The sequence below is a fragment of the Dipteris shenzhenensis genome, chromosome 5 (assembly GCF_047967505.1).
Source record: "Dipteris shenzhenensis isolate YYH24624 ecotype China chromosome 5, Dip_SZ_1.0, whole genome shotgun sequence".
NCBI lineage: Eukaryota > Viridiplantae > Streptophyta > Polypodiopsida > Gleicheniales > Dipteridaceae > Dipteris > Dipteris shenzhenensis.
Genome location: NC_141600.1, coordinates 59708647 through 59733067, shown reverse-complemented (window position 1 = coordinate 59733067; position 24421 = coordinate 59708647). Strand labels below are relative to the sequence as shown.

Sequence of the window (24421 nt, the reverse complement as noted above, 5' to 3'; positions counted from 1 at the left end):
CTCTTAGGGATAATTTGAGAACCTGCTTAAGACACCAATTGCAAAACTAATGTCATACCTGGTATTCCAAAGAAAAATCAGACTTCGCACTAGCCTTCTGTACTTCTTGATGTCCACCAATGGTGAGGCATCCTCTGTAGAAAGCCTTGCATTCACCTCGATGGGTGTGACCACATGCTTGCACTCAGTCATGCTAAATTCCTTTAGAATCTCTCGAGCATACTTTTGTTGAGAGATGAAGATTTTACTCGGCTCTTGCCATATCTCAATCTCTAAATCTGTCATTTCAAATTCAAAGCTCAATAGCTGGTGTGTTTGCTGGATCATCTTCTCACAGTCCCCTATGATGACAAGATCATCCACATACAAGACTATAACAAGTTGTTTTCCATATTGCTTCATTACATAGAGGTTAGCATCACATGAACTTCTCAGAAAACCATAGTTTAGGAAAAAATTATCTATCCTTTGATACCATGCTCATGGGGCCTGTTTTAGCTTGTACATTGCCTTCTTTAACTTGCACACTTTGCTATGACTAGGGCAACTCAAAACTTGTGCTGAGCTACATAAACCTCCTCCTTGTTGAGATGCCCATTCAAGAATGTAGACTTAACATCCATTTGAAAAACTACCCATTTGTTATGAGTAGTGATAGCAAGTACCATACGGATAGTGGGCATTCTGGCTATGGGCACAAAAGCTTCACTTACATCAAAGCTTTCCACCTGTGAGAAGCCTTATGCAACAAGATGAGCTTTATACTTTTCTAGACTACCATCAGCTTTATATTTGGCTTTCCATTCCCACTTTATACCAATTGACTTTCTCTTTGCAGGCCGATTTACAAGTTCCCAAGTGTTGCTCTTCATTATGATGTCATATTTTGACTGCACAGCTGCCTTCCATTTTGCATCTGCCAATGACTTCTCCAAGTTTGCTGCCTCCATGACTATCTCTATAATCTTAGCCATCAAGGCCATGTTAACTATGAGATCAGCTATTAACATTGCTCCTCTATTCTCTTTGATCTTTGAGGTCCATTGGGTTGTGGACTTTCTTGCACAGATTATGGGTTCTGATCATCAAAGAATTGATGGACCCACCTTGGTTGTGGCTTTCGTTATGGTGTGATTGTTGCAATAGGCTGGATTTCTTGCTTCTCACTATTAGATAACACCTCTTCCTTGATAGTTTCTTCATACTTTTGGGTCAGCAAATGGTGAGTTATTTCATTAGTTGATAATGAAGTGGCTGGAAATGTATGGACTTAGGGGGGCATCACCACCATACATGCATTCTAAATCCAATAGCTTTTTGTCTCTTTTGTGCCAAACGAGCCTTTTGTACCTTGTTTTTTCTATGTTGAACCAAACAAGCACTTAATGATGATATTACTTATGTTTTTTCTATGTTAAACCCATCCCCTATCACTTAATGATGGATATTATGTAGACCCAGTCTTTCAGGAGGTAGGGGATTATATAGCAAGTGTGGCTTGGAAGTGATACTCTATGCTTCTAGTTGACTATACAATCAAGGGTGCATGAAGATATAATTGACTACAAAGATGAGAGCCCTGCATTTAGTTCAACACTATGCCTTCCAAAGGCTTTGATCATCCACACACAATAGCAAATGTTGAGCCTTCAATCGAAATGGACAAGCTAATGCAAGACTTCTAAACTGGGTCATGGATAAAAAGGAATATATGATGAGTATGAAATTTACGTTGGTTGTGGCTGTCTAATTGCTCAAATTGATCATTGTGCTAGTAATACACTTAGCATGAGCATCAATCTATAGCCCATCTAAATATATCAGCTCCTGACTTCGTTGGTAATGTGCTACAATTTCAGTCTCCAAATGGGTATCATGTTAAAATAGGGAAGGCATCTTTGTATTAGTTTGTCGATCATCCTTGTATCAATTTGTCAACTTTGTATTAGGAAAGGAAGAGTATGTCTCATTAACATCTATAATGCTCTGGTTTCAATAGCATCGTGTATGGAAGGGTATTTCAAATAGGATTGAAGCTCAAATACCAGCTCAAATGAGTCATGAATTGGCTAGTTTGTAGAACATCTATATATTCATTGGCAATTGTCCATTTGAGGATTTCTCTACGCAATTCTAGGGCTGCTCCATGCATAATTGTTCCATGCACAAGGTTGAGGGCTTCTCCATGCATAGGGTCGATTTTCCATAACTAACACCATCCCAAGTAAAATAGTGCACTGGCAAGTAGGGAGGTGAGAAGCTCTACTATTGAGCAAGCAACACAGAAGTAATCTCTCATGAATACAAGTGGATATATATTCATGGACAAGAGTGGAAGACAACCAGTGGCCTTAGTAGAGCTGCACGGCCCTCACTCAGAGTAACATCTACTCAACATAGAATTATCTCACTTCAATAGCATGCCTTAGTCAAGTGCTCCTCTCCATTTTGGCCCCACAAGAGCAATGATTAAGAGAATGCAATGTAGGAGTCTCAAATTTGTCTCAATTTTGGGAGTCCTTGCACTTCCTTATTCATAAAATGGACTCGCCACATTTGTCAGGCGAGTAACTCCAAACTATAGTGCATGTATTTAGTCAACAAGGAGGCCAATTCATGAAAAGTCCTATGGTGTGGGGCTCGAGGTCTGTTAGAGTCAATAAACACACACACACAAATATTTTATAAGGGCATCATGGAGTGTCTTAAGGGAATTCTATAATAGAATGGGTTCTTTTGAGGGGGGTCAAGGTAAGCATATGTGTGTTTGTGCGCATGTGCGTGTGCGTGTGCGTGTGTGTGTGCGTGTGCATGTGCATGTGCATGTGCGTGTGCATGTGCGTGTGCATGTGCATGGCATGTGCATGTGCATGTGTGTGTGCATGTGCATGCGTGCACACATGCATGTGTGTGTGTGTGTGTGTGTGTGTGTGTGTGTGTGTGTGTGTGTGTGTGTGTGTGTGTGTGTGAGAGAGAGAGAGAGAATGTACATATATATACATATCTATTTGCAACTATATATATATGTTCCAACATATATGTAAAGCTAACTGCCCCTCAATTACAATCATGTCTTCAAGTCGTCTTTATATAAATAAGAGGTAGAACAAACGGCTTCCTCCTCCCCATACAAAACCAACTCAAAGGGAGGGTTATGAATACTTTATCCATCCTCTTACAACTCCATTGTGTATCAATATTAATAAACCCTAGATTGTAAGATGGTTAATAAAGTGGCAACAATTATGGTTCTAAATCACATAAGCTCTTTTTATGGAAACCATAATACATACTCTCCCAAATGGAAGGGTATGTGTGTGTGTGTGTGTGTATTTTTCTTATCCATATCTGCATTACCCACATTTAATAGACATTGCCCACATTTAATAGACATTGAGCGAAATCCCTGTGCTATTCCAAATCTCTTTTTGGAGATTACTAGAAATTCTCATTATTGGATTCATACACCATTTTAAGATCAATATCATTATCGAAGCCATTTCTAAAAAGACACATGAATGAGCATTCATAATCCAATGGAATGACTCCTTATGGGCCACACAAATCGCTATGCTATTCCAAATCTCTTTCTGGAGATCACTGGAAACTCTCACCATTGGATCCATACACCCTTTTAAGATCAATGTCATTATCAAAGCCATTTCTAAAAAGACATATGAATGAGCATTCATAATCCAACAGAATGACTTCTTATGGGCCTTATAAATGGCCATCAAATATGGTAGTGACATGGATTACAGTGAAAAGTGTAAGTCAAATTATTCGATCTCTTTGACTACTAGTTAGTCGAGGATAAAAGGATCCGTTACTGAATGGAAGTCCTTATTAGCTGGCCTTTCTCTAGCAAGGGTATGTATGAACTTTCTACACATAAATGCTAGTACATTGGTAGATTTATCCGTATATGTGATAAGTAAGTAGGAGGTAAGGCATTCAATTTCCTCAATTACTTCCCATTGGTCCATGCATGATGCAATTTCTCTGAAATTTTTGATCCTTTTTAGTGCAATGTCATGTAATCTCTCCCTATAGATTCCAAAAAAATGTGGCTCCAAATCCATGAAATGTCGGCAACCCATCGGTTTGAGAGAACGTGCATGCCTTAGGATCCATGGAGTGCTCTAAGGTGGATGGAACCTATGTGGAAGCATGATAAAGAGAGTGCTCATGACATGTACCTCAAGTCAATTAGGTTTCAAGATAGATTAGCTTGGACTAATAAATAGAATCTTGAGTGAATGTGCATTTCTCTATTCAATAATACATGATAGGCCTCTTATATAGAGAGTGCCCTTAGAATAGTCACACTTGTGGGATCCTTTGATCCACATCTCTCCTTGTGGATATCCTTGATCCACATCTCCACATCATGTAGTCCACATCCTAGTGTGGCTACTTTAATTCTTTCCTATACCATACCTTAGCCTCTAATTATGTGCTCATGGCACCATATCTCAACACATGATTATACCTAATGTAGATAGCTTATGCCATACTTCAACCAATGATTGCAAGGCTCCTTCAACACTACAAAGTCTCTTTACAATATGGGCCAATTATTTCTGAATTTCAATTCTTAAAGTTTTCAACATTACAATTGTGCAATCCAAAGTTACTACATGCCCCCACTTCTTACACCAAAAACTAGAGAGGGACCTTGCATGGCAATTACAAATGTTATCAAAGCCATCCATAAATGTCAATTCTAGCTTACATAAAATAGATGATAATGATTTTGTAAACTTCCAACCAAGGGACACATTATTCAACATTTCACAGCCATGTTCCAATTCCAATAAGTGGAAAATTTTAGTGATCAATTTCTTTATGAAGAAGAATTCCAATAAAGGGTTATCAAATAACACATGAATAAAAAGGCTTGAGGGATTTCTATCACAATCCAAGGTAAATCTCCCATGAGGCAATAACGTAATATTTCTTTGAAAAATAATCAAATACCTATAAGTCATCATTCTTTATCATCATATAACAAGTGTCTGACTAGAAAATTACTACTTCTTGTGTTTGTATAAGAAACCATCTTTCCCCCTCTTAGTGCTTTTGTAGTCCATACCTGTGATTCCAAGCTATCCAAGTGGAGTGAACTCTCCAAAGAAGGCTGTAAATCAATGAGTCTACTGCTACCTTGGCCCCTTTAGAGGTAAGGGTTTCCATGCTTATGTCCTTGTACCATGCCAATACAACCAACAGACCTTGCTTTCCTTGCTGGACCAAAAGATCTCAATGGTTGCCTCTCTGGTGACATCAACATAAGCTCCCCATAGGAGATAACTCTGGGAGAAGGCTGTGGAAGCAAGGGGGCCTATGGGTTCTTCTCTAAATTTTTCAATGTTATCAATACCAACTCCCTCATGTAGTAGAAGCTGAGTGAAGCTTTGCAGAATTGGACCATGTCATTAGATTTCATAAAAAGGAGAAAGGAGCTGAAAGGTGCTTTTAATGGACGGTTAGAAAAAAAGGGATATGGATTGTGAGCAATAAACTAGATCATGTGGTGATACCATAGTGGTTGTGCCTTACAATCAGTGCTTTCTTCCACACACCTGCATTTTAAGTAGGGGCACCCCACATTGAAAATATCACTCAAATATTTTGGCGTTCTCCTCTTAGTTTCTGAAATCCTACTCTTACACCTCCCAAAGACCCCAATGGGTGAAGAGCACCTACTTGTGGCAAAGTCCGATATAGGGAAAAAGTTCACCAATGGGTAGTTATGCACAATCTTGATCCGACATAAACCATGTTTAAGTGACCCATCATACTCTTCCCTCATCTATCTAATGTCCTACCAGACAAGTGGAGACCTAGGAGATCTTTATAAGGATCCTCAGCACAAGGTTCATGAGTTTTACATCTCTATACATGTGCAAGTAAACAAAACTTATAGAAAAAACTAGGTTTGTTGACCCAAAAGTATCTCGAATGCTAGTACATCACCATGACCATCGATAATGAGAGGAATGGCTTATCCCTCAGCTATTCATCACTAACCAGAAATAGGCACCCATCCTGGTCAAAATAATACCCTTAAGACAAGCTTTTATTTGGCTCTCAATCTTATCATGCTCTTTTAGACCTGAGCTCATTTCTATGGATGACTCTTATCACTTTCAAACCAATCAAACAACACTAACCATCAAACATCATGCATAGTGCTATGCCTCTCCATTGATTCTCATCTCACTAGTGGGGCCAAAACCCATAATGATGTGAGACAGCTTGTAGTTTTGTTCGGCAATACATGTTCTATGTCATGTAAATTGGGAAGTCATAGATGCTAGTCTCTATATAGACCACTGCATTGCTAAACCAGCATCTATTACACATGGAGCTGGGTAAAAGTTTAAAGGTTAGACTTTGTTGAGAACCACGCATATCCTAGCAAGAACCATATGTAAAGTCCTAAAAAATTTTGCACTAGTCATGTAACCCAAATAGAGGTCATGCGTCCAACCCCATTCTATTCATGAGTAGCAAAAAGTGCCACAAAGCTACACCAAAGACCACCACAAAAGTGTTTGGAGAGATCACTCTTAAGGTCACAAATTCTAAGTAAAGTCAACTTTCCGATGTAACCCAGTCCATGGCTAGGCATCAAGAAGTGGTACAAAGTGGATGCTCTCAGGCTTCAGCTACAATCCCACACGCTCAATTGTGCATCACCATTTCTCGGTAGCAAAACACTCAGCTTCAGAATGCGGATTGTGTCCATGTCGCATTCGGATGATGTGGTCAAGGAGTAGAGTAAGCAAGGAACGTCGCTACACAAGAGCTTATCTGATGTAGAAAACATTCATGGGTTAGGTCCATCTAATCGACATCCATCGAGTTTCAGTATAGTGATGCACTAGCATTTGGTGCTCAGATCCTCCGTTCACACAATCCCAAGCCTTGATTTGCTCCCTCAAGCATGTGAGGTCTCTTGTAAGGGAAGTTCACCATTCCAATAGTGCTTGTAGGGCATCCAAAGTGCCTTGGAAAATGGGAGAATGTGGAGATTTACATTGCAAGTCATTTGTGCTCAACTATCAAGAACAAGACAAGTCTTATGCACCACTCTCTATACTTCTCATGAAGTGAAACCCCATAGTAAATTTTGGCTGAGGGCAGTTACTGGCTCTACTCTGCGATATGTTGTGTCGCCTTGATACATTAAACCTTCCTTAAAAGCAACACTCCTTCCATTGCTGGGATGGGGGCTCATACCCACAATATATATTCCTGCCAGAATCCTAACACTCAGTCAAATAGCCAAAGAGATGGTTTCGGAGTATTCGGTAGTTCACAACCCACACCCATGGTCTAAGGAGGTTCCATTACTAATTAATCTTAGTCCATTGTTGATCATTCTTAGTCCAAAGTATATTGATCATTCTTAGTTTCTTATAAGACTCTTCTTTTAAGCTAAGTTAATGGATATTCCCTTTTGTATACCACTTCCTTTGCCATATCAAATGTGTCTAGTAAAATTCACAATCCAATTTATCCATTATTACATATTAGCAAATACAATCATAACACTCCCTAGAAAAAGAGGTGCTAAGAGGTAACAATAGTCAACTGTACTATGCATAGCCAATTTTCTCAAGGCCTAGTTTTCATGTATCACTTATAAACTCACCTTCCACATAAGGGTTAACACCATAACATATATCCACTCATCAATCCCCTCTACCTTTAGTAGGTAGGTGGCATCCTAGTATATCCCCTTCATCAAAGTCCCAAGGATGACCATAGCCCATGTTTGTGGCTTGTCACCTGTCTACTTTTCATCTAGACTAGGCGAGGTGATGGGATGTGTGTGTGTGTGTGTGTGTGTGTGCGCGCACGCGCACGCGCACGTGTGTGTGTGTGTGTGCATGTGTGTGTGTGGAAGATTTTACAACACCCCTTTGCATAGTGAAAAACAAAAGAGCGAAGGAATAAGACTAATTGCATTAACGAAAAAGTTTGTACAAGTCAGTGAATCCCTGTTTATAAAGGAAACTAGAAATGGGCCCTTTTGTAGAAATGACTTTGTGGAAACTGTATAGAAGTTGAGCTTGGATAAGTCCTAGCAAAAGCATCACTTTTATTGAAGAGGGGAGTCTGCCTACCTGCCACCATCCAACAAGCAAAATAGTGAGAACCAATTTTAACTTTAGTTGGGAAGACAGATGTCATAAACACCCCTCCCTTGTTATCAGAGTCATAATAAAAATCAACGCTTGGCCATATACTTATCAAGCTAAATGTAAATATAAGAATTGTTTGGTTAGCACAACTAGTCTAGAGATTAAGGAGAGAAACTAATGAACCTTTGTAAAAAAAGGGTTGGGGATTTAACACAAATTAATAGAAATAATGGGAAAAAGAGGGTTAAGGAATGGGTTAGAAAAAATTAATCTAAGTAAAGGTAAGAAGAAGAAAAAATTAAAGATGATGAAATGGGCTAAGGGAGTAAAGAATAAATTTTAGAAAATTAATTTTAAAAAGGGGGGTTTAGGGTTTTAACAAATTAATGGAAAATAATGGGGGGGGGGAAGGGGGGGTTACGAGAAAGGAAAATTAACAAGGGGAGTTAGAAATAATCAAAAATAAAGGTAAGAAAAGAAGAGGAAAATTATAGAAGAATTAAATGGGCTAAGGGAATAAAGAATAATATTCGAAGAATTAAATTTAAGGGAGAGGAGGGGGGTTTATGAACTAAAGAATTAAAAAAGAAAAAGCAGTGAGACTGAGCATTGCTCACAGAGAGGAGCAAATGCCGTGACGGAGGGCCGGCACGAATCGTGGAGACAATAAGGGAGCATGGAAGTAACCTTGAAGTGATGGCACAGTTAGAAGTGGCGGGTCATGATTCGTGAGAGAAGTGTAGAGGAAGGCATGACCAACGAGGATGCCTTGAGGCGAGGTGGCATAAACACAGTCTCAAACAAAGATAGCACAGACAGGGAGGTATGGGGAGGGTAAGTACATATGAGAGAAGATGGGTGTGAGTAGAGGCATGCAGTAGGTCTTAAATAGGGCCGGTAGTCAAGGAGGGGGGTAGATAATATCCATCTCCACCTATATTATATTACTTTCCTCATGATGGTTCTTGGGCCATGTCTTACTAAATGTAGGCATGGGGCCACCTAGGTGGTGGAGTGGCACATGGAGGAACCATGCCACCTCAACATTTTATAATATAACTACCATGGATTATGTACAACACACCTATGGGTCCTCTTAGGTGGAAGGGTGGCAGATGGTCATACCCTACCACCTCAACCCTGGGCCCTATACACACCATATTTTATTATACTATTGCCACACATACAAGCACACACACATATTTATGCCTTTTACCTTGGTCATTTTTATCCATAACTATGTGTGTGCGTCTCTACACGTCTGTGTGCGTGCATGTGCATGTGTGTGCACATGTGCATGTGTGTGTGTGTGTGCATGTGCATGCTGTGTGTGTCTACTTGTGCAAGTGCATGTGCATGTGCATGTGTATGTGCATGTACGTGTGTGTGTGTGCATGTGCATGTGCATGTGTGTGTTCACGTGTGTGTTGGTGTGCATGTTTGTGTTCGTGTCCATGTGCATGTGCATGTGCATGTGCATGTGCATGTTCGTGTGCATGTGCATGCGCATGTGTTTGTGTATGCATGTGTGTGTGTGTGTGCACGCACGTTCACACATGTGCATACGTGCCCGTGCAATGTCATGTGCATGCTAGACCATTATATCATTTCTTAATTAAAGACCCTTTGTCTTACACTATAATTCACCTCACTACATTTCTAGTCATGATACAACATTTGGAAGAGAGAGAGGGAGAGAGAGAGAGAGAGAGAGAGACAGAAAGAGAGAGAGACAGAGATAGAGAGAGAGAAAGATAGAGAGAGAGAGAGAGAGAGAGAGAGAGAGAGAGAGAGAGAGAGAGAGAGAGAGAGAGAGATAACCTTTTAAAGTTGTAAAGTGCAGTGGTGAAAGCATACCAATACACGTCAATCACTAGCGTGATGTTATTGGATAGAGGATCTTTAATTTTTGTCTTAGCCTTCACATGGAGCATATTGAAGACCAAATATAATGTTGGACAACTTATTGGTGTGATGATATGCATTGGTGGAGTCTTGGTATTATTCTTTTCAGATGTGAATCCTCCTAAACATTCTGGTGAGTTTTCTCACATTAAAATTTAAACTATCTCTTAATGTGATCTTGCTATTTGTTTTATTCTTAGATTCAAAATTCTTATGAAAATGTTATAATATTTTTGGGTATTTTCTTCATCTCAATATTCTCAAAACATGGAATAACTATGTTATTTTGTTAAGAATGGTCTTTAACATTGTAGCTTTCAATGTGGACAACCTACTTGTAGCTATTATGTGTTTTCTTTCCATTTGTAGGATTTTGTGTAGCCTACTTGTGTAGCCTACTATGTGCTTCCTAGTGTGTGTCTTTTGTGCCATCTTGGTGGGAAGAATATGAAGAGACTCCACAATGTATAGTAGACCTTCAACTCTTGCAATGAAGGGTTGCTACTCTAAGTGAATGACTCCACATGGAGAGAAAAGGGGGGCAATTTGATAACTAGTGAAAATTCCATATCATGTTATCTTGAATGTTAAGGATTGAATGTGGCAACACATATAGATCTTAGGGAAAATGGAAGTCTAGTAATCCCTATTACTTTACTCCTAAAGGACGAATGTCATAAATGTAGGCATGATTTGAATGGACAAATTTTATGATGCCAATCAATAATGCTTTGTTAGGCAAGAAATGTAGTATAGTATAAGGTAGGAATAGATAAGGGTTTGGTGGTAGCCATGTAAAATGCACTCACCCATTTATCCTCCACCTACCATAGATATCTATGGATGTATCATAGTATGCAATATCCAAGTCAAAGGAGCTTCATGTTAGTAACCACATGAGATTGCAAGGTTGAATTGGATAGTGCCACATCAGATGGACCTCGAAATTGTATAATAGAGGGGTCAATCCTCAATCCTCATATGAATAAGACCTTACTCCCATACCCCCTCTCCTCCCTCTTCATATCTTGGCTCCTCATCTCTGTGAAGAGTCCTCCTTCACCACAGCACCTTGATCTCTTATCTCCTCCTCCCTTGAGGACTCCCTCTTCCCCCTCTTTATCTCTTAGCTCCTCCTCTCCCTTGAGGAGTCACTTTCTCCCTTCAAGGCCTTCTTTCACCATACCACACCATATTATACCATATTTCTCCCTCTTTCACCACACCACACCACCTCCTCCTCTCCCTCTTTAAACACCACACCACTTTCCTTCTTCAGCTCTGCTACTGAGTCCCTTTTGCACCACCACAGGATCTTCTTACCCACCCCTCTCCTTATATCATCTTGAGGAATCTCTCTAGTCCCTCCTCTTGATTTCACCATTACACTGCTTTCCTCCTCCACCTCTCCCATTGTCTTTGATCCACGGCCATCATTGAGCTCAAACTTCATTAGAGTCTAGCTTTCCATCCTCACATTCCCTTCTTGTTTCCCCCTTGGGGTCGTTGGTGAGAGTTCCGCAATTGAGACTAACTCTTGCAAGATAGTATATGTATGTTGTATGGGTCTTATGTACATATTTGGGTTCATAAGTATTTTAAGATTCAGAGTGATAGATTTAAATATATGATTATGATGAGTTGAAAAACAAATAGACAAATGGGGCAATATCTCAATTTGAAAATATCTACTATAAGGCACTTCATAAAAACAAATGGACACAAATGGCTCACATAAATTTCATATTGATATCTTTACTTCATATGAGAGTTGACTCAAATATTTTGATTTCTTTGTCTACATAGTTCTCCACTAGTTCATAGATTATTACTTTACTTCTCTTCTATGCATTCCATTAGTTTAGATCCTTTTACTCCTCAATGTGTCACTAGTCGGATAGATTGCTACTAGTATATATCTTTCACCTGAAGCTCCATGTGATGTTTGGATGATGGACCATAGTGTGCCACTTTTCAAGATGTGTGGCCACTAGTAAAGACAAGTATCCCATTTTGGCCTCTCTCTACTTCTACAAAATGGGCCTAAGATTACTAAGAGAATGCTATAGCCCATATATTTTTTCTTGTGTGGACCTAAAGCTCCATCTGTTGTTTAGATCATAGACCATTGTGTGCCACTTATCAAGATGTGTGGCCAATAGTAAAGACAAGTATCCCATTTTGACCTCTCTTTACTTCTCAAAAATGGGCCTAAAATTAATAAGAGTATCCCACTAGTAAAGGCAAGTATCCCATTTTCTCTACTAGTATAGTAAAGATAAGTTTCCCACTAGTAAAGACAGGTATCCCATTTTAACCTCTCTCTACTTCTCAAAAATGGGCCTAAATTAATAAGAGAGTGCTATAGCCCATACATATATGTTTTAGTTATTTAAATGTTCTCTATGTGAGCTCCTACGACCTTGCTTATTACTACATTTCATGGTGTACATTGACTAGGTTTCTTGCCTCTATATCTCAATTTGCATATAATGACCAGGATAATGCATGTGCTATGAAATCCACCCCATAAGTGAACTGATATAATTTGTGACTAGCCACATTTTAGATGCATCAAGACTTGTTATCCTTGTGCTATATCTATCATGCCCTTTGCCATCTATGTTGAGAAAATATTTTTCTATAATGCCAAGTTTGTCCAACAAATGAAACAACTAACATTGACAACCACCTACTACACATATGAAGAAGTGGCCACATTCTTAATCATTCTTAAAGCCAAATCAAACCGTCACATCCCACAAGGGCTTCCAAATTTTTTTGTAATGATGGATTCTAGCCATCAACTCTATGGGCTACAAGAGTCATCATGTACTTATACCTTCATGAGGGATCATGACTATAGCCCCAATTGTGTTCTTTAATCATCTTTCACCTCATTAGCTTGAGAAGGTTTTAATATCCTTCATTCCCATGGCATATGGCTAGAGAAGGTTTAATATCCTTCATTCCCATGGCATATGGCTAGAGACCTTTTTTACCCAAAAACATGCCAATGTTGGTCTAGACTTTTGCAAAGGGTATTACAACTTCTAATTGGCATGCTTCAAATCCATGCCTACACTCCGCCTAAAGTAGCATCATGTTATTTGCATGTCCATCTCCAAAAAGGCCACTGACCAATTGTTTGCCAACTTCTTTGTATGTCATTTTGTATTCGCTATAGCCATCAATGACCTAAAGATCTACTTCGTGTTCTCCATGTCAAACTAGTGCTATTCTAAAATAATTCTTTAGCCTCTACATAGTGTATCCACACCAACCTTCTTTGACAATGCAAGCTACACTCCATTAATCACTCTTATTGTAGCAAATCTCCCACAATCTTGAATTTGCCCCAACTACTAGCTCTATATGCCATCACCCACCTTAATTTGGGTGCTCTAGCTATGTTGAATTGAAGAAAAATAACATCACCTTTTTGCACCTCTTTCCCTTGTCACTATGCCTCCACACTCATAGACATAAAGTCTGATGAAGTCTTCCTTTGTTAATTCCAACCGCATGGTCAACAAGGGAGGAAATACAAAGCTACAATGCCCTCCAATTCTAATCTTCTTCAACATGGACCTCTTTATAATCATTTGTGCTTAAAGAAGCACACCATTTTGCTATTATATATGTAGTCATTTGACTATATTTGTTAGGACAATTTGGTACTATTTCACCCATTTTTAGGCTAAGATACCATCATTGTATTTAGTACATTAGTTTTTCTTTTTACTCATCATGGGTGCACTAAATCTTGCTCCATTAATTGAGAAATTTTAGGAACCAACTTTCCCACTTGGCATTTAAAAATCAAGCTTCTTCTCATGCGAGAAGGAATTTGGAATATGGCAAATGGCAAAAAAAAAAATCCAAATTTGGATGACAAAAAGATCCTTCATTGGGAGAACCAAAATGCGAAAGCCTTGGCTATCATTGGCCTAGGCTTGCCGACAACCTAATCCACTATGTGGATCTTGACAAGACATTGACTAAGCTAGAAATTCTTTTTGGAAATAAGATCATCAATTAGAAATTTTTTCTTAAGAAAAAACCTTTTAATTTGAAGATGAAGGAAATAGAGTCACTGGGTCAATGCAATTAAGGATCTACCTTACAACAACTGGATACCATGAACACCATACTTAGAGAATCTAATTAGGTGATAGTTTCTCTCTCTAGTATAGAAGGCATCTCCAAATACAATGAGGTACTAGCAGTACTAAGGGTTGGCCATGATGTGAGATATGGTAATACGATGGCAAAGGAATAGTAAAAGGAACATGCTAATGTGGTTGCATAAGAGATAGATTCAAACAAAAAGAAAGCTACACCCTCCACTACACCTAAGGAGAAAGCTTTCATTGTTGTTGTCTTGGTTTTACCTCTTTCAAAAGAGAGAGATGTAAAATGGGCTTTCAAGAGTCATGTGTGTGTCTCAAGTACTCTTCCTTATGTAGTCCCTCAGAAATTACTATAATAATTTGAGTGTGTTCTTTGTGCATCTTGTTTCTTAAAAGGCTATACTATTTTCCTATATTGAGTTAGCAACCAAGGGGTTTTGTTTTCGTGTTCCTCTATCAAGCTTGGTGAAGTTCTAGGATGTTGGTTTATCTATCCCTATACCTATGATCTAGTTGTAAGAAAATAATACGTCTATGCTCAACAGATAACAGGATCTCGTAGGCAAGAGAGAAAAGTAGATAGTATGGAGAATCAAAAATTTGATTACTATAAAAGTGACAATAGATGGTGCTGCCTCCCAACCATGCATTCCTGTGTGAGGAGCTTCGATGGCATGCTAGAAACAGTAGAGGATGGAGGCTCGATGCTAAGGAATCAGGGTTGTTGTAGCCAATGATGAATATGGGCTTCATGGGCTTGCTCTTATATAGCCACTAGTTGTACTCAGTTAGACCCAATTGGGAGACCAACTTAGTCCGCCCAAAATGGCCGATTGGAGGTCAATCCTGAAATAGGCCACCGACCACATCTTAGAACCGTGGCACAAAATAGAGCAACTTACCTACGGTTTCCGTTCGGCCCAGAGCCATCCGGGAGTGATGTATTTCAGCACTCACATCCCTGCCCTCCAATGGTTTTCCTGGGGCTTATTGGAAAACCTGCTTAGTACACCAGTCACAAAGCTGATGTCCGACCGCGTGTTGCACAAGTAAATCAAACTACCCACAAGCCTTTTGTACTCCGCTTTGTCCACTAGTGGTGATGAATCCTCGTTTGAGAGCTTCACATCAACCTCCATAGGGGTGCCAATTGTCTTGCACTCAGCCATGCCAAATGCCTTCAGTATCTCTCTAGCATACTTCAGCTGTGAGATGAAGATTTGTTTTGGCTCTTGCTAGACCTCAATCCCCAAATAGAAATGCATCAGTCCGAGGTCTATCATTTCAAACTTTCTTCCTAGCAACTGCTTTGTCTGCGAGATCTTCTCTTCATGGTTCCCTGTTATGATAAGGTCATCCACGTAAAGGACCACAATCATACAACTGCCTCCTTCTTTGTAGATATACAAATTTGCATCAGATGCATGCTCCTCCTGAACCTGTTTTGCAAAAAGTAGGCATCAATCTACTGGTACCATGCTCATGGAGCCTGTTTCAGCCCGTAAAGTGCCTTCTTCAGTTTATAGACTTTACCTTTTGAACTAGCGATGAACTGGGGATCACAAAACCTGGTGGTTGTTCCACATATACCTCCTCCTTGAGATCTCCATTTAGAAAGATAGATTTTACATCCATCTAAAACACGGGTCAACTTTCTTGTGCTGTTAAAGCCAAAACATTGCGAATTGTGGTTAGTTGAGATGTGGGAGCAAAAGTATCCTAATAATCAAAACCATGTACTTGTGTGAATCCTTTTGCCACGAGTCGAGCTTTGTACTTATCCAACATGCCGTCGGACTTGTACTTGGTCTTGTACACCCACTTGGTGCCAATTACCTTACATTTTGGTGGTCGATCCACAAGGTCCCAAGTGTTGTTCTTCATTATGGAGCCATACTCTAACTGCATAGCCTCCATCCAGCTATCATCACCCTATGCCTCTTCAAGACACTTGGGTTCTTCAGCACAGATCACCTCTGTCATCAAAGCGTAGTTGACCAAGTGTTCTTGCACCCTTCTTTGCTCCTCTAATCTCTTGGACCGGCAGTGATCGGATGGTTCCTTCTCAATGTCTGGAGGTTCTCTGCCATCCAAAAGCTGCTTTACCCACTTCGAGAATGGCCATTGCCATTGTGGTTCTGCAGGCTCTTCTTCCTCTTCTTTATCTTGAATCCTCCCAAGCACCATTAGGGGAGTTCAATCTGCTGTTGGTGGTTGAACTGGATGGATATCCTGGTCCTAGTTGTCTAGGAAGGAAGCATCCTCCTCCAATTGATGCGGCTGTTCTAAGAAAACCACATCGCGACTTACTATTACCTTTTCAATAATAGGGTTATAGAGATGGTAACCCTTTGCCTCTTTACTGTAGCCCAAGAAAACACATTTTCGGTTCCCATTCGGTCTTGTTAGCATCAGGGACATGCATAAAACAATCACATCCAAAAACTCTGAAATGTGCAGCTGAAGGTTTCTTACCAAAAAAGGCCTGCAGTGGAGTCATCCCATTCACAACCTTCGTGTAGCTACAATTCAGAATGTAAACTACCGTGTTACATGCTTCAGCCCAGAAAGTCTTTGGTAAATCTTTCTCTTTCATCATACTCCTTCCCATTTTGCAGATGACATGCATCTTGCTCTGCTACTCCATTTTGTTGTGGTGTATGAGGCGGGGGTTTATGCCTCTTGATCAAGTGACTTTTGCAGTAACTTTCTAATTCACTTGATGTGAACTCACCTCCTCTGTCTAATCTCAACTTCTTCACCTTCCTCCCAGTTTCTTTCTCAACCATTAGATGCCATTCTTTGAACTTATTAAAAGCCTCATCTTTAGCCTTCAGGAAGTATATCCATATCCTTCTACTGTAGTCATCGATCAGCGTCATGAAGTAGTAGGAACCACCCAAAGCTTCCATCTCCATCTTTTTGCAGAGGTCCATGTGAACGAGCTCTAGAGGAGCCTTTGCCCTACTGGCCTCTTTAGGAAAGGGCTGTCGATGCTGCTTGCCCATCATGCAAGCTTCACATACATCGGGTAGATCTGTAATTTCTGGTAGGTCTAGAATCATTCCACTTTTATGCATCTCCTTTAAAGAACTAAGGTTTAAATGACCAAACATCTCATGCCACAGCTTAGTGTTGCTCACATCGGCTCGAGCACTGAAAGCTGAGAGTTCGTAGATGTTGTTGCACCGTGTACCTTTACCTATGACCTTCCCTTGGAGATCCAAAATCTGTGCGCCATTCTTATCAAATTGAACTTTGAGGTCTCGATTCGTGATCGTAGAAATGGACAACAAGTTCCTCTTGATATCTGGCACATAAAGAACATTGGACAACTATTTTACAACTCCATTTGACTTGAGAGCAATCGTACCTTTTCCTTTTGTTGGACATTTTGCATCATTGCCGACTACTACCAGGATGTCATTCCCTATCGGATGTAGAGAGGTATACCAATCCTTTCAACTGGTCATGTGGCACGATGCACCACTGTCAATAATCCAAGATTTATCTGCAGGTACATGAACTACCTCCGTGCAAATCTCCTCAATTTCTACGAATAGCTCTACTAGTATTGCCTACGTGCTGTTGCTAGACTCTTTGTTTACTCCATTCTTCTCATCTGCAATCTTCTTCCGGCACTCATTCTGCTTGTGCCCTGCCTTGTTGCAATAAAAGCACTTGATCTTCTTCTTTCTCTTTTTATCATCAGAAGAAGATGGGTTACCAGAGTCCTTACCCTTACCTTTCTTTGATCCAATCGAGAAAGCCGAATCTTCTCCAGTCCTCATCTTTTGACACATCTCCTCTAGAAGCATTGCGCTAAAATCCTCAAAGTTGAGGGGCAGATTTCTATTTTGCATATGCAACACCATAACAAGACCGTCGTACTTTGGTGGGAGAATCTGTATGCGCCTTTGTGCTAGATTCTCACTGGTGATGGTGATGCCAATCGCAGTCATCTGATCGTGCAGATTCTTCACCCTAGTAATGAACTTCTCTGCCATTTCAGACTCAGACAATTTCTCGTTCGTGAGTTGAGTCTTCAAATTTTGAATCTATCTCTGATTCGTGGTCTCGGACTGATTTTTCAAGCTCGTCCATGCCTCCTCCGTTGTGGTGACATGTTGAGTTAACGCCATGACAGAATCACTTACAATGCAGAGAATAGAACACAGCGCATCTGCATTTCTTCTTATCCACACGAGAATCTCATCTGCAGTTGGTACTATCTATTGTGCTACATTGGGTCTTGGAACTAGCTTCACGTCCACCCCAGTAGCAGTATCCCAAAGCTCATATGCGCTTAGGATGGTCTTCATCTTGAACTTACTTGAGCCTCTATTTATGTTTGAAATTTAAGCCTTTAACAAAAAAAATTGAAGTGTCCTAGCCTTTAACAAAAAAAATTGAAGTGTCCTAGACTTCAGTTCTCCTTTGGGAGGTTGAAAGGTCATCTAACCTTCTAGATTAGATTAGATTTTGTATGAGACATCACATGTGAGATCATGAGATATTCCTCCACTAACCTCACCCAATATGCAGACTATGAGGCTTGCCTATCCTATGAATGATGCTCATTGTCTGTCATGTGATTGATTGCTTCTATCTTTCTCTCACCATGCAAAACCCACGTGTGAGAGAGAGGTGGAGGATAAGGCCACACAATTAATACAATGGATGTACAAATATCCTTGTATTATAGCCTTAAGATAAGACTCTCTTAGGCCCTTTAAATAGAATCCAAAAGCTCCACCCATACATGTTATGATCGACAAACTTGTGTGCATTCAAGTCCACATACTTGTTTGCATCCATGGCCACAAAAGTACAAATTCCATGATCCATGCGATTCCCTCCATGAGATCCACATGCCTTCATGCCCGTGTGCCTCAATACATGTGGACATGTGTCTAGTGTTAGAATAACCATGATTCTCAACATTTTTGAGGTTCCTCATCTACAATGAAAAGGATTTTCATCCTCTTGGTGATTTTGAAAACCAGACTGAGATGGAAGCCTTTCCAATGCATCTCTAAATTGGACTCCTTCAATGCGAAACTTCTGGTTTTAGTGAATGAATTTACTATACATTTATAGATTTTGCATTCTTTTTGAAAAACATGAGGCAATAATATCTTTGTAGTAGTGAATGAATTTACTATACATTTATATATTTTGCATTATTATTGAAAAACATCAAGCAATAGTATCTTTGTCACATTGGTCAGGCATGCTATTCTTTAAAGAAATCAAGCTACATATGGGTAGTAGCATCATTCAACAAGGCTTGGGTTGAACACCTTACTCTAGTGTGTTTTTCTCTCTAATAAGGAAGCATAGTGACTTTATATCATAATGCTTAAACTTATCTTTGTACACAAACATTTTGAGAGGGTGATCCATCAAACTCCTAGCTCAAGTAATACTATGTGGTGAACAAAAGACGTAGTCGATGCTACCATTTTCCACCTAAATTTTGTGGAATTTAGACATATAAACACTAAGCAAAAGAAAATATATCTCCTTCTCTCCAGTAAGACACCCATTTGCATGGATTTATGTCTATGTAAGGACCATGCCATCCTATGTTCACTATTGGGTATCACATAAAGATACTCAATGCCTTTTCATTGACAATGTCTCATTTTTTTCATGTTTGATCCTTGGTAAAAATGTTGTCACATATATAGATATACATTTAAGTTATATATTCTCTCTTTTGCAGTTTTACCTTTCATTGGTCTCTTATTCTCAATTTGAGTACTTGAAATTCATGTCTAATTTTTGCTCTAATTTTAAATGAGGTCTTTGCATGAAAACTGGAGTGATATTGTTTAACTTCTTTTAATTTATGCAAAGATACTTTGGAATAGGGGATTTGGATAGCTTAATTTCCCTTTTCATGTTTACTAGAATGATCAATTCCCATCTTTTCATTCCAAATTGTCAAGCAAAACAATATTATGGTTTTGTATGTTGTATAATCTACTATGTTTTGCTAACTTGAGTTGGGCTTTTTAGATCAGCAATTCCAATTTAAAATCCTGTGTGAGATTTTATTAAAATGTATGACTGATTAAAAATTTATGAGATACTATAATTTCAGAAACTCTCCTCCTCTATTGGATCTCTACCTGCATTCCCTCTGAGAATCTTTACCTAAGCTCTAAGAAAGATACAATCTTAGGAGAAGAAGAATGGATTAGACAGAATGCCCTTAGCTATCCTTAACAAAGAGTGGACTTTAGAAGAAATTTTGAAATAGATGTTGCTATTCCAACCATAGATTGGGGATAAGCATGGGATTACAAGGCCCTTGAGGATTATTAACTATTCTTTAAAGTCCTCTGTGTGAGATGATTTTGCTATAGTATGTTATTCTAAATCATCCAACCTCTTCTAATAAAACATGGATCACTTTAGTGATATGAAACACTAAATGGAATGAATATATGCTTGCAAAGGCAATCAATCCATGCAAGTGAACACTTACTTACAACAAGTTTATCTATTGATTCCTAATTTCACCATCCATGAAACTTAACTTTTTGCTCAATTTAACAAAAAAATGTTTCCATAGTTCGATCGTAGACCATTTTCCCTTTATTTGTAGCTCAACTCTCTATAACTCTTTCTCCCATGACATAGATAGTACTTTTCCCTAAATTATTGTATGTATATAGCTTTTCTTTGTATCCTCACTGTATATTATGAATAAATTAAAAATATTATTATCTCACTTGGTGCATGTAGAAAATAGAAAGGACATGAGCCTATAAAAGTAGATTATCCTTGTTTAATGTAGTGTGGACATGTTGTAGCAAATAATGTACCATTAGAAGAATGCAAAAACATAGAAAATCTAAATTTTTTGTAATTTTTTATCTATTCATAGTCTAATCCCCAAAATTAAAGACTATATTCCAAGCATTGATTGTGCAGATAAAATTGAGCTTATAAAGGGGGATGTGCTAGTCTTATTAGCATCTCTTCTTTATGCAATAAGCAATGTTATGCAGGTAATATTTTCATCATTCAATCCACAAATTCTTAGATTATGATTTATTTTTGCTCAAAGATCATGTACCACTATTAAAAATGTGAAGTTTCATGAATTATTTATGCAAACAAGAAGTTTATAAAGGGAATTCTTTAATTCAAAATATTAAATTTATTTTCTTTGAGGTTTTAAAATTAGGATATTTGATGATACTTATGCAAAGTTTCTAATACTTTCCTTTGCAAAATTTTCTAGGAAGTTCTAGCAAGAAGAAATGATTTTATGGAGATGATGGCATTACTTGGAGTTTTTGGGTCCACGCTAAGTCTCTGCCAATTGTGTGTCTCAAAAACTTTTTGATCCTAGACGTTAACAAGTGAAATAGCTTTAATATTTTGATTATGTTTGCCTATATGTGTGCATATGCATTACACAAGCACACACATTGCAAAAACATGCACATGCACACATGTGTAACCTTTGTGCATGTCCATGCATGGGCTTGTGCATGGCATGTGTGTGTGTGTGTGTGTGTGTGTGTGTGCGCGCGCGCGTGTGCATGCATGTGTGTGTGTGTGTGTGTGTGTGTGTGTGTGTGTGTGTGTATGTGCACGCATGTGTGCATGCATGCATGTGTGCAAGCATGTGTGCATGCATGCATGCTTAAGTGCCTATGTTCCTCTGTGTGTGTTAAGATTAGACAAGAATCCCAAAAGAAGGTCCAAGAATTTATGCACAATGCAAAACATGATAAGATTATCGAGAAAGGTAATTATTATAAAGAACCATGTAAACAAATCAATGAGCAAAAATACTAGGATTTTATTATATTAATTTGTCCAAGGATAAAATCAAGTAAATACTTCAACCAGCAATGGTCATAAAATAAGAATAAGTTAGAACATGACATTACCTTACTCTAGTTGGGAAGACATGCTTCATAGCATAGCTAGACTTGTTATTGATGTCCAAGGCAATGTCCCAAGCCTTAATGTCGAAGGAGACACATCTTGAGTTATACTACACATTAATACTACGTACACTACCAATAAAACATTATCCATTTATAATGGCATTCCATTGGATGAATAGAAGTATTTGAGAAGAGGGAGAACCAATGTTGCACCTTTTACTAATAGACTATGTGCACTAGTGCTTGAGCATAAAATTGAAGTTTTTTGAGAGAGGGATAAAAATATTGAAAATAATAATTTAAATCTAATAATATTTTATGTAAATTCATTCTATACAAGAACATAATGCATGACTTGCTATCATGATGTTGAGATATTATTGTAGCAAATGTCAAAATCATAATAAATTTACTCCTCTAGAGTATTTTTCCTCATGCCCAACATGATGTATTTCTGCAATGAGCTAGCTCACGTGGGTTTTTTTCATACTTAATAGAAGTCTCTTTCATGGAAAAAGAACATAATCAATGGTAGTAAAATACTATAAAATGTGTTATAAAGTTAATATTTCAAGATTGTATTAGTGTACATCCAAAAACATTTGCTTTATGTACCATGAAACCGTTAAATAATAAATAACTTCACACACAGTGATCGCTCATGAGTATTCAAAGAAGAAGTTATCACAATGGACCGTAGTTATTATCATTATATAAAATATACTACTCCTTATAAAATTTAATAATATCCTCAAAAAATGTAGACCATTTAGTACATGTTTCATTAGTGTGATCACCCTTTTCATCAATGAAATTAACATAATCATTGCTAGTTGAAGTTTTGCAGATTACTACTTGAAATATCTGAACTGAAATCTATCAAATGGAATTTGATTGCAGTAAGTACATATCTTTATTTAAATCTTATTTCCTTAAATTGATATCACTCGTATCTAAAGGAATTTTATGTGCTTTAAAAATATGTAGGTTACACCTTTCTTAGTCTTTGCAACCTCTCTTTTCACCTTTTACTCAGTAGTGCCATTCTACCTCAAGGTATGATCAATTATACAACTTTTACATAGCTTCCATTAGTTATCTTTGACATGTTACTAAAATTTTTGCCTTTGTCTACAAATTATTCATGATTCAAAAACAAGGAATGGGTCTATGCTTCCTAGATATTTTAACGAACTTCTCATAAGCTACATGTTTATTGACAAAGTAGATCAATGGCTCTACAATGTTTAACATGTCATTAATGACATCAGACCTTTGGGCAATCATTGTTCAAAAGTTTTTGTACCATAAAAAGGTTAGTATCCTATAATACTTACTTTCTTATAGTAGAAATATTTATTTTGTTCCATTTTTGTTTCAAAATTTTGTTTATCCCATGGTATGTATTTTCTTATAGAATAAAAACTTATTTTCTTATAGTAGAAAGGCTTATTTTCTTATAGTAGAAATATTTGTTATGTTCCATTTTTGTTTTTAAAAGTTTGTGTATCCCATTATATTTTGTTTTATTGTAGTGTAAAAAACTTATTTTCTTATAGTAGAAAGGCTTATTTTGTCTCATTTTTTGACAATAACAAATATTAATCAGATTGCCTTCTTATAACTCTATAGATTGGATCATTGTATTTTGTGTCATTTGGAGTGGTGGCACTAGGACTCACTCTTTACTCCTTTTTGTAAGTATTTTATTTTTCCATGTCCATTATATTAGTACTAATGGCCAAAGTTTTCTTGTTGAACATGCATCTCTTTTTGGATTACAAAGTTCTAGCTAGTAAGTGATAATAAGTGCAAAAGCTTTGTAATGTACAATACTAATTAATTATCTTTTATTTGAAGCAGTACTATATGTACAACTACAATTGCCTTACTTCAGTCTACACAACAAAAAGATGGTAATGCATTGGAAAAAACAAGGAAGGAAATTACCATGTTAAAATCTTCCCCTTGACAATTTGAGGAAGTGGTAGATTTGTCACATGGAGAAATGTAAATGGATGTATATTGAAAACACCATTACATTTAAAAGGATAAAAATGGGTGACTTTTTGGTCTCTGTTACCCTAAACTTCGAAAACCATTGTTTGAAATTTGCACTCAAGGTTGAGTGGCTTTTTTAAACAAAAGTGTCTTTCAATGTATTTCAAATATCTTGCCTTTTACAAAAAAGTTTGTGAATGTGTGATGATGCATGACAAAAGTATAGCAAGATGCCATGCATCTATTTTGTAACTTTTAGAGCTAAGAAACCTTTGAAACAATCTATCTATAACTAGTTTATCCTTTAAAA

At 38.0% G+C, this 24421-nt stretch overlaps 1 protein-coding gene across 1 annotated transcript in view; it reads left to right on the top strand.

The window, feature by feature from the left end:
• The window catches only part of LOC147902254 (uncharacterized), a 38363-nt gene extending 14281 nt beyond the window's left edge, over window positions 1–24082 (top strand). Inside the window, exons 4-11 of the mRNA XM_087374465.1 lie at window positions 10000–10194; window positions 21140–21216; window positions 21453–21535; window positions 22958–23009; window positions 23098–23166; window positions 23339–23425; window positions 23743–23807; window positions 23974–24082. Of these exons, the coding sequence (XP_087230591.1) occupies window positions 10000–10194; window positions 21140–21216; window positions 21453–21535; window positions 22958–23009; window positions 23098–23166; window positions 23339–23425; window positions 23743–23807; window positions 23974–24082 (737 nt within the window). The remainder of the gene's footprint in view (window positions 1–9999; window positions 10195–21139; window positions 21217–21452; window positions 21536–22957; window positions 23010–23097; window positions 23167–23338; window positions 23426–23742; window positions 23808–23973) is intronic.
• Window positions 24083–24421: the final 339 nt, after the last annotated feature.